The following is a 12,279-nucleotide window of genomic DNA, read 5'->3' as shown; positions in this document are numbered from 1 at the left end:
GTACAAAGCTAGTGGCTACTGTCTCCCTGTAGGTAGAAAACACAAACATTCGTTCACAAACACAGCCTGCAAGTGGCATATCAGTGCATGAAATTCTCTGAAGGAGTTTAAGTATTTACCCTCCCTAGTATCACGGCCTGCTAAAATTCAGTTTACCCGTTTCAATAAGGACTTCAAAGGGAATCATAAATACCTTTTGCCCGCAAAATCTACTGTACACCGTTTCTCTCCTCTCCCCCCTTTTTCCTGCCTCTTTTCTTCTCCTTTTTTTCATTCTCCAGTAAAAACCATCCCTTGCTGTGAAATTTATTAGAAGCTGCTTTATTAAGCGTTTATAAGTGTAATAAGAGAAATTAGGAAGGTAATTACTGCTCCTTTGTTTAAGCAGATGAACCGAAGGAGAAACGCAGGTAAACAGATCGGGGATTAAAGCAAGATTCGTTCTGTTCTGACAGGAGACATCCGTTCCTCTATTCTGAGAAATTAAAGGAGAAATGTCTCCAAAGGGGGAAAAAAAGACAATGAAGGACGCCGCCTTGATTTTCAAAAACCAGCCGCCGCACACTCGCACTGCAGATGGGTGGTTAAAAAACTACACATAAAACATGAAGCTATAAATGCTATTATTTTTATTCTATGTGCATATTTTTATTATTACACCACAAAAAGAATAAAGGCTAAATTGCTCCGTGTGGGATTCCGACTGTAACTGCCAAAAGCTGCATATTCTCTGGTATCCAATTGATCACAGAGAACGACAGTAAAACGCTGTCCCGACATGCACAGATTTTCAAAAATAATAACCCAAAGACTAACCGTAAAGAGCTACGCAGGAAAAAAACATCAGCAGCTCTGAAATGCCGGCAGCCTGCGCTTGGAACGGCATTCTGAAATATTATTTAAGGGGAAAACATGCACCAGAGCCATTACATTTATAATGTTTTACAAACTCATCAAATAAGTGAATAGAGATTAATTGCCCCGGTCGACCTTAAAATAATTATCAGAACGAGGCAGCTCGAAACTAGATGAAATTGATACACTTGAATAATTAGATCCTTGGCACTGACCTACTCAAGTCAATAAAGGTTATTAAGGCCAATTGCTGTCTAAACGCATTAGAGACAGAGAGAAGCGCTCCACACCGCATCCAGCGTTTCACCATGCAGCTATACGATAATCCTCTCACTGCTTCTGCCTCTCTCCACAGCCACACATATACACCCCCTGCCCTCAGACACACTAAACCAGATTGGATTCGCTTAACCTTTCAGTGGCTTTGATCAAATGAGCTCACACTGCAATAACATTTACATTGACCCTCACTCTCTGCTTGCATCTCTCGCTGGGGAGAGAGGTCTTTACCTTCCTGTCTGCCACACACACACGCCGGGTCAATAACGTAATCAGATATCAATGGTGACCCCTGCAGTCATGATTGCTCGCTTTCTCTCGCTCTCTTTCTTTCATCGGACGGAGAGAATGAAATTATGAAATGGTCATTGTGCACAGCCCTACACACACACAAATAAACAGGCCATCGCTGAAATGGAAAAAAAGATACAGTATTCTACACGTGTAGTTGACCACATATACTGTACATGTGTCCAATGGTGTGACTTAGCAAAAGTTTTGAAAACATACGCTTAAATATGTTATTTAATAGCATTGGTATTTACATTTATAATTATTTTTATTTATTTTTATTCAGCTGTAAGACAATAAGACACATTTACGGTAAAGTTGTCAACTACCTAGTAGTTGGACACAAGTATTTGAGTTTTGAGTACTTATAAGCGATATAAACGACTAAAATACAAAATATATATAAATATATATATATATATATATATATATAAAAATTATAACAAACACGTGAGGGCCTAGTTTTATTTTGTGATTGGTTACAACATGTTATTAACCAGACAGTTTAAATCATCTTTGTAGTGTCTGGATGAACACTTCATGCTCACTATGGTATCATTCTGGACAGTCACTTGTTTTCATTCAAAACCAGCACAACACAACACAATTAAAGATCTTGAGGCAATTTTATAATTGCTTTGATTTTTTAAAAATAGATTTTCTATTTTATACCGTTATACTGCATTTTAAAAATGAAATAATTGTGGCATTTGATGCTTTTAAAAAACAACCCCATGCATTGTCCACTTTACACAGTGCACAACTGTATACTGACCAATAATTAAATCTGTAAATAACTCAATTGATTTATCTGACGAGCGCATAAACACAGATAACACCGTTTTACACAGACTTCAAATAATGGCATAAACTGCCAAAAAGGAGCTAAACAAAGAAAAAGAAACACAGACACAGGAAGAAAAGCTTTTTGATGTGTTGCTCTGAGCGACAGAAGTGGAAAAAAGTGACAAATTAGAGCTAAAGCATCAGCACACATAGACGGTAAACACACGGTCTCCTGTGCCTCATACACAGAAATCCAAAGCAAACATTTTTTAAAAATGTCTGGACGGTTTTAAAAAATATTTTGCATAACAGACTAGCAGACCTGTACCTCGATAGAAAGACACAGAGAGAGTGTGTGTCATTGTTAGAAACTAAATAAATGTCAGTGGTGTATGAGAAGTACGATAGCTTTCCTGTAGGGACCAGACGCACAGCCAGTGTGTGTGTGTGTGTGTGTGTGTGTGCGTGCGTGTGGAGAAATTGAGGAGAGGGGCCTGAGACCTGATGTTTGATAACATTTACCTCATCTTATCACAGCAAAAACTAGGCACATTTAAATGTCTATCCATCACCCATCTCTTCTCTTTTCTTTCTTCTTTTCTATTTGCCGCCATATTTTCGACGCTGTTTCCATTAAGCATTTCACATTAATTCATGAGGTACAGGTTTGAGACAGAAAGAGAGGGAGAAACACACACACACACACAAAGTTGTTTTATCAGGATGTCATTCAAATGGAGGGGTGAAAATTTGCATCACAACAGCCTGAAGAGCAAGAGAGAGAGAGACAAGAAAAGAGAGAGAAGGAAAACGAAAGAGAGAAACCCCCACGGGAGAGGAACGGTTTTAATAAACAGCAGGAAGAGGGTGAACACACAGAGAAATACATGGACCAGCAAAAGCCCAGACCTGCCCAGACTGCTGAAATCAAGACAAGCGCGGGAAGGTGAAGGAGACTATTCCCAAGAATAGAGATAAACGCATGTCTCTGTTAAATGCCATGACTGTCTGTTAAAGAAATACAAACACTCTGCCATTCTTAAATGAATTTAAATCAGGCATGAAAATATCAAATATTAGGAATTCAAATGAATATTTATTGCCTAAGCGCTTTCGCATTCATGAGAGATTTATTCAACCTCTAACAAATCCTGCGAATTCTCTTTACAACTTATACAATGCAGAAAACGGATTGATCATCGAGGTAAATGTAATGCATCCACAAATTAAAAAACAGGCAAATAAATTGAGTAGAAAGAAAAAAGCCTAAAAAAGACACAATTTTTTGAGGAAAAAATATATATATAATCTTGGATGCTTTAACAAAAAATACTGAAAAATGAAGTGCGTTTTAAAAGATGTTTCGAATTTCTCTCTCCTTGTTCCTTTAATGTTTAAGTAAATATTTCATCATATGCTATAAATGGAAGTGCTCCTTTCATTATTTTTGTTATTATTTAAATGAAAAATTTATATACAAATACATACAGAGTGTTTATTAAAATATATGCATAAATCTTATTTTGATTATTTGAAAAATACACTTGACCAAAAAACAACGCTGCACTCATGAAATGAAAATAAAATGCATGCTATAATGTAATTGACATTCTTTTAAATACATTCTTTAAAAAACTAAAATAAAAATGTATCAATTATATAATAAAAATATATATTTAAATAAATTAAAAAATACACAACAATGACACATGTACGTTTGGTGAATATCCAAGTTTGTAAAACGTGTCTCTGGACGAAAGGAGAATTAGTATCCCAAAGTAAGACTAAGACAGACTATTCTCCCTGCTACACACACAAACACACACTGCGGCTGGCTCAAGAGCCGGTCCTTAGCCCCAGCAGCACATGAGATGTGATTACTGCTCAGAGAGCGAAAGAGAGAGAGAGACTATGATGATACAACAGTGCCCCCTACTGAAACAAGCTATAGCCCTGAGAGGAGAGCACAGACACACATATGGATCAAACATGTCTCAATCTGCCAGGACTGGTCGGTGAGTGACAGTTAAAGGTATAAATGACCTCTGTGCATCCTTTCTAACACAGGCTTAAATTTGATAGATTACTGAGAGATGACAGAGGTCTGCATACAGGGCTCATCTAAAGGCAGCAGGATTATTATGGGAACAGTAACACTGTTCAAGACATGTGAAGAATCTGTGTATTATAAAGAGGTGATTATAGAAATGTGAACTTTTGATGTTGTCCATAAGGCAAAAAGTAATTTTCTTAATTATAAAAACGGATTCCTTATTTTTTTCTCATAGATAGCAACACACAAAATGTGGACCTTATTTGTTTTTGTTTAAGATGGGGTTATGTCTGGAAATGTGTTTAACAGTGCTGATAGTTCTACACTTTTAGCTACATTACCTATAAGCAGTTGATAAACCAAAATGTTTTGTAAGGGGCAGCGGATGTGTAGAGCTTTGAATGATGGGCATTCTGATTCTAGGTGCCGATTGTGCAGTCCTGTTTACATCACACTTTATCATTCTTACCATTCTCTCCATCTCTTTCCAGTCTTTCTCCAGCTTTTCCATAGGTTTTGTCCACCAGCTGCAGAATCGAGCGTAACGCCGCCCCTGGAACCAGTACTGCCTCAGCCATTCAAACTCCACCTGATGAACAACAGAGGATCAGCTTGTTAAAGCTGCAGTGAACAACTTCTACGCCACGAGTGGTACCACATAGAATTGTAAAAATAAGCTCAGCTCATATTTTAATACAATACACAATACCTGGTTCACAATTACAATTGTATCCCAGTATATCAACAAATTGTTTTCTGACAATTGTTTCTGAACTATTAACAATTAAAAAAAAACTTTGAATACTTTTGTTTACGATTTATTCAAGATCATTCAATTCAAATTTAAATTAAACCAACCACCGTACTTAAATTAATAAGAAATTGAAAAGGTCTGTCACTGAAAGATTAAACTGAATTTCAATGCAAAATTAAGATTAAGAAAGGCAACCCTAACAGAGAATGTCTGAAAAAAACATTGTACAGTGGTATGAAAAAGTATTTGCTCCTCCGATTTTTGTTTTCTTGCATATTTGTCATGCTTAAATGATTCAGATCATCAAACGAATGTTTATATAACTCAAAGAAAACCAGAGTACATTCACAATGCAGTTTTAAAATGATGGTTTTATGTATTAATTATGTACAAACTTTTCTGACCCTATGTGAAAAAGTAATTGCCCCCCTTGCTAAATCATGAAATAACTGTGATGAATTGAATAACTGAGTTAAATTTCACTTGGCCACACTCAAGCCTAATTACTACCAAACCTGATGAATCAGGAAATCACTTTAGTAGAACCTGTTTGACAAACTGAAGTAGTCTAAAAGATCTCAAATAATAACTTATCATCTAAAGAAATTCAGGAACAGAAAAGAAACAAAGTTATAGAAATGTTTCAGTCTAGAAAAGGTTACAAAGCCATTTCTAAGGCTTTGGGACCCCAGCGAACAACAGTGAGAGCCATTATCCACAAATGGAGAAAGCATGGAACAGTGGTAAACCATCTCAGGAGTGCCCTGCCCACCAAAATTACTCCATGAGCACAACGACGACTCGTCCATGAGGACATAAAAGATTCCAGAACAACACCTAAAGAACTGCAGGCGTCTCTTGCTTCAGTTAAGTTCAGTGTTCATGATTCTACAATAAGAAAGAATAATGGCATCCATGGGTGAGTTCTACGGCGAAAACCACTGCTGACCAAGAAGAACACAAAGGCTCGTCTTACATTTGCTAAAAAACATCTTATCCCAAAACTATTGGGCAAATATTCTGTGGACTGATGAGACGATGGTTGAACTTTTTGGAAGGTGTGCGTCCCGTTACATCTGGCGTAAAACTAACACAGTATTCATAAAAAGAACATCATACCAAATGTCAAACATGGTGGAGGTACTGTGATGGTCTGGGGCTGCTTTGCAGCTTCAGGACCTGGACGATTGGCCATAATTGATGGAACCATGAATTATGCGCTCTACCAGAAAATCCTAAAAGAGAATGTCCGGCCATCGCTTTGTGACCTCAAGCTTAAACGTACTTGGGTAATGCAATAGGACAATGATCCAAAACACACCAGCAATTCCACCTCTGAATGACCGAAGAAAATCAAAATAAAGGTTTTGGAGAGCCCAAGTCAAAGTCCTGACTTAAATCCAATTGAAATGCTGTGGAATGACCTTAAAAATGGTGTTCATGCTCGAAGACCCTACAATGCGGCTGAATTAAAACAATTCTGCAAGGAAGAGTGGGCCAAAATTCTTCCACGGCGATGTGAAAGACTCATTGCGAGCTTTTGCAAACGCTTGATTGCAGTTGTTACCTGCCAAGGGTGGCACAACTAGTTATTAGGTTTAGGGGGCAATTACTTTTACACATAGGGTCAGAAATGTTTGGATTGTTATTTCCCTTAATTAACATACATATTGGTTGTACATTACTATGTATAAAGCACATATTAATTCCTTATTCTACATTAACTTATTCTACATCCCTTAATAATCCCAAATAATTTACTTTAAGGAAAAAACTACAAACTATAATAAAAAACTACACACACATGCCTACGGTCAGAGAAAAATATATACGCTTTTAGGTCAGGTGTACTGAAGCTGTACACTGAGCTGTTGATATTCTTGGTTATAAACAATAAAACACGGTCTGAAAGTCTTTTTGACTGGTCAAGTCCTTGACCAAGAGGTCAACACATAGCAAGTACCTGACATTAACTTAACACCAACTAAAAAAAAACAGCAGTGGAGTATGTTTGATAGACTGTAAAAAAATGTGGTTGTCGGACAAAAATGTTTTCTGCTCTAGTCATTCTTCACTATCCCACTCTCTGGCCCATGTGAACTGTATTATATCAGCACACTGTGAAACAACACCAGTGCAGACGTCCATCCATTCATCAAACTCTATCCATCCATCAGTGTGCAATTTAGTAGCGGAACAGAGCAGCATAAGGGAGTGTTTGTTGGTCAACTGAAGTAAGTGAGGTAGAGAGACCAGGGAAGGACATTTTCAGGGGGTGCTGGGAGTGATTTTCCAAACTAAACACCCATGTTAAGGTCACGGTGACAAGAAAACACTGGTAGATCTGCATGCTTTTAGAGGACAACGGATGCAGAACGCACACGCAAGCCAGAACAACAAAAAATATTTAACAAAACAAATGCAAATGGTCTCCAAACACTTTTACATAGACACAAACGTTTGAAGTTAGTGAGGACCTACAAGCAGACCAAAAAACTCGGAAAAGGGGGAAAAACGGGGAGGATGGAGGTTGGCTTGTTAGGTTGTCACAGCTGCCACAATTTACTGGTCAAAATGTATTTATTTCAAGTGCACCACATGACACCTATGGAGCGGTATGAGCTAGGTAAAGCTTATATGCGAATGAGACCCGTGCTGCTGGCATGGAATGTGCACGGTCTAATTTTGAGCTACAGGAAAAGAAGTAAAAATATTTATTTCAATATTTTGGTAGAATTTGAGATTTAAAAAATTAGTTGCAATTAAACATCTAAAATGATCTTTATTTGTCTAGGTTTTTGGAGAAGTGCAACTTCCTAAGCGTGTCCTTCGGAAGCAAAGCTCTTGCGCGTCTGACATTTCGTTTTTAAAACATGCAGGATAGAGAAAATAAAGTGGAGGACTGAATAGTTATAAGAGCTCAAATTGAAAAAAAAAAGTTATTAAGACCTTTCATAAAAAAGAAAGTTCAAAGAGCAGAAACAATCAATACAAAAGTAATCCACGCGGCTCCTGACGATATATTAAAGGGGTGCTGCAATGATGTGTCATGCATTCTGTTCTTCACAGTGTTAAACGTCAAAAAACGAGTTGGGCGTATTATGTAGTATTTCTGTGCTCGATACACTCCCCCAGTGATCGTACAGGCTTCAGAACGTTTCTTTCAAACATATAAAACTGTTTTGTACAGTTTTTTGGACAATTCTCCCGGAGAAGCATGCGGCACACCAACGCGGCAGCAAGGTGAGCAGGAGAAGAAGCATGCGCAGGGGTCACTTTCACTTGTGTACAGGAGAGAGAGAAAAAGCATACGTTCTTGAAGTTCAGGTGTTTGTGTGTTCACTGCAATTGGTTGATGAATGTTATATAAACGGTGGATATAACGCTGGATTTGGAGATCGTTTGAAATTGATATATGGAGCCGTCGCTATAAGATGCCGGACATGAACTGCATGCGGTGAGTGAAACTGTTGTCTGTGTTTTGTTGACAATGTGCTTTAGTTCAGCCGAGTTCACTTAGAATGGCAGAGCTCTAGAAGTGGAAATTCGAAAGGGAGGCAACTGTCTCTCATAACATTGCACATCACACATCACACGGGCAAACTGAATAATAATATCAACAGCATTTTCTCTTTATCTGAGACAACACTTTGCGATTGTCCTTTTCAACAATGCTTTTCACGTGCGCAAAAATTTAGTTTTAAACGCACTTTTCCTTCTGCCTCCGCGCCTGATGCTATGATGTTGCGTGTGGTTTGTAGGTATGTACAAACTTTCATACTTTTACATTTTTTACTTAAACTTAACCGTAAATTTAACGCTAAATTTAATCCTATTCACTTCAGATTTAAGACAAAATATTATTTAGCCATTTCACTGAGAGAATTTTCAAATTTTCTAATAAAATCTCCTTTCAACTATTTGTTCACATACATACACTATTTGCCTTGTACTCAACATCTGCGTCTTTGCTTGGTGCTGATCATAACTGTGTCATCACAATAGGAAGGGAGATGATGACATCTGCATTTCCTGTTTTCCTGTTGGTTGCTTTGTTCCTATTGTTTGCTGCTACTTGACACCCAGGAGAGAAGTAAAGGTTTATAACACAAGTCGAAAACATCACACCTTCTAGCACCTACACACAATTCACTTTTCTCTCCTCCTCACCGCTGCTTTTCATTCTTCTTCATTGCTTTCATTCTTCATCTCATCAATCTCTCTTTCTCTCCCTCTACAGGGAGCAACAGAATACACCACAGGCTCTCAGTCTTTCTCCTCTGGGAATCTGCTCATCTTTGACTCTTTTGAAGTGATGAGTTAACCCTCCTTAGGATGCTTATTGTAGCCACGTGCATGTGTGTATCTGTGTACTTGCCCCAAATCTAAATGCAAGAACCTCATATTTGCCATCCCACAAGTGCAAAACAAAGCAGTGCTCCAAAATTCATTCTTTAAACAACAGGGCCCTCTGTGCCCAATCTAAGAGTTACAACCGCACAAAACACAGACTGACAACAAAACAGCAATAAAAATATACAAAGCTTCACTTTGATGCACTGCAAAGAAAAAATTGGATTTGAGGCTATGCTAATATTATTTATGATATTGTATGTAAATTTTTTCACATTAATTATACTAAAAATATCCTATAATGATGGTTCTTTGGAAAACAAAATAATAATAATTGTGATTCATCATAATCAAATGATTAATCGCGATTAATCGCATCCAGAATAAAAGTTTGTGTTACACAATATATGTCTGTGTACTTTGCATATTAGTTTTGTATTTATAAAAACATACACATACACCCATATATTTATCAGAAATATAAAAATTAAAAAACATTTATATATTATATAAAATATATATACATGTTAATATGCAAACATGTATGTGTATGTGATTATTAACACGAAATGAATATGCACAGTACACAAACATATATTATGTATATTATGTTTGTTATGTTTGTATATTATTACAACCTTTATTCTGGATGCGATTTAATAGTCGTTTGACAGCCTTATTTTTTTTAAACCCATATATATGGTTTGCTTGTTATTCTTCGTGTCTATATTATTGCTGTCTTCAAAATGTTGTACAATTCAGATCCTGATCAAATACATTTGATTCGTAATGACCACATGACAGATCACATTTGATTGACGTGGCGAAAATATGTGCTAAAAATGTAAAAAATTGGTTCAAACATGCTTGATTCTTTATTCAAAGAACTGAAAAACTGTCCAGCTGATGTTCTTTTTCCTAGACGCTTCATAAAAACCTGTGTCGGGTATCCGTTTCTAAGCATCCATTTAAACTTGCCGGAACGGGATCATCTTCAGCTGGACTGAGATCATACGCCCAGAGTTCACTTTCACATATGGCCGCCTTCAAAGAAATGCTACACTTTGTGTTGGTTCAAACCTACGCTCACTTCACACCAATACCGACCACTGAGAGACCCTCTACGGACGCCGGAGGCTACAAATGCTAGCAGACTCTTTTGTGTCTGTCGTTCCCCCCCGCGCCGATTGTCTGTCCTTCTGTGTTAAAAGCCCACACAGTGCAGGGCGCTTTGAGCCAACATGGAGGCCAGTTTCCTGTGGAGCAGTACTGCAACAGGCACAGAGCTGGAAACTATGAGACTGGCATTTAGAGCCAAACCGTCTGCTGCTGTGAAGTACTAAGACTAAATGCCACCTGCATATGCTGGAGGGCTGAAAGAGAGGAAAAGGCGGAAACAAAAGGGTTTTGTGACAGGTGGTCAAACAATCTGTCTATCTCATCAGCATCACCATCCAGCTGAAAGTGGTGATGAGTGCCTGTAGCTACAGCAGTGGTCAGATGCTCACCAGGGTGACCTGTATGCATAGCAACACAGCTATATACAAGATCAAATGGGTTAAGGTTTCTAGACATCTCTTATGCACATCTCAACCAATCAATTTACCCAAAGCACCGCTGGGACTTGATCAATAAAGGGCAGTCTGTACTGTTTGCTCTGTAAACCCACAGCTATACATATGCACACATGGTCACACATATACAGATGTAGAGGCACATATGTGCATTCACATAAGCTCAGACAATTCAAAGTTTATATGCATAACGTACGTAACAAATGGCACACAAACGTGCTCAATCAAACCTGATATGTTGAAGTCAGTGAGGTTGTTTCGTCAACATTGATCTCAAACCTAGAGCGATGTGTCATAAGGAATCAAGTTAAAATGTGCATGCAAAAATGCGATTTGACATCTGTGGATATTTGTTGCTTAGACAACACTTCTCTAACACACACACCAAAAACCCTTCGAGGACTGCCTACACTGATCTCCATGCAGTCCAATACACTAAATGGAAGCTAGACGCAGAGCTCTGCCAGACCAGCGAGAAAAACTTGTATCAATAATAAATAATACAGTACATCATTTAGGAACACCCACACAGGCACTAGAGGGCAATTTCAACGAAATAGCCAAGATCAGGTCAGAGTGTTGAGGTCCGTAACCTCCGGGGACTCTGCCGCCCCGGGCAAGGGTGTATATATAGCACTTTAATATTTTTAGGGGGTTTTTAAGGTGCTGAATGCTAATCCAGGTGAGTCCGGGTTCAACCGAGACCTATACAAGGGCTGCACTTATGGTCAGGTCAATGAAAGAGCTATTCTATAGGGCCCAAAAGAATTAATGCCGAGCACAACCTTTAAGAAACCTTCGAGCAACCTCATCTGTTATGGTCGGAGGCAGGTGCTAGGGATTTGGTGTCATGAGTACACAATGTTACAATGGTTCAAACACACCTGCACTCACGTATACACACACCTCGTTGTGAATGTCCTCGATGTGCTGCAGGGTGGAGGGAAGGAGAGAACACAAGCTCTTGGTGTTAGTCTCAGCATCCATGTGCAAGTTCTCAAAGGCCTCTGAGCAACGCTTTTGTATGTAGTCCAGCGTACCTGTGCAACACTGAAGAAACAAGCAGATAACATTAAGGATTTTTTATGTAAGCCAGTTAGAGGTAGATATAGAAGAGGACATTAAAGTGAAAGTGAAGTGAAAGTGACCTATTTGTCAGGTATGGTGACCTATACCCGAAAGTCTTTCTATAAGACCAAGATGGCGGCGCGTGAACATCGCGAGGCTCAGCGTCTCTCCAGTTTTAGCAATTATATAGTGTTTTTCTTGCTCATCTCGGGCCTGTTCGTTAAGAACAGTTGTGCATTCACAACGTACACCCGGCATGAGCTTTT

At 38.4% G+C, this 12,279-nt stretch overlaps 1 protein-coding gene across 2 annotated transcripts in view; it reads right to left on the bottom strand.

Annotated features, from left to right (window-relative positions):
- The window catches only part of fto (FTO alpha-ketoglutarate dependent dioxygenase), a 122,788-nt gene that overhangs the window by 77,778 nt on the left and 32,731 nt on the right, over positions 1 to 12,279 (bottom strand). For both annotated transcript variants that reach the window (XM_056753586.1, XM_056753594.1), the window contains exons 6-7: positions 11,852 to 11,995; positions 4,734 to 4,853 (exon numbers count right to left, since the gene is read on the bottom strand). In XM_056753586.1, the coding sequence (XP_056609564.1) occupies positions 4,734 to 4,853; positions 11,852 to 11,995 (264 nt within the window). The remainder of the gene's footprint in view (positions 1 to 4,733; positions 4,854 to 11,851; positions 11,996 to 12,279) is intronic.

The sequence above is a fragment of the Triplophysa dalaica genome, chromosome 1 (genome assembly GCF_015846415.1).
Source record: "Triplophysa dalaica isolate WHDGS20190420 chromosome 1, ASM1584641v1, whole genome shotgun sequence".
NCBI lineage: Eukaryota > Metazoa > Chordata > Actinopteri > Cypriniformes > Nemacheilidae > Triplophysa > Triplophysa dalaica.
Note: the sequence above shows the minus strand (reverse complement) of the source record. Positions and strands in the feature narration are given on the sequence as shown.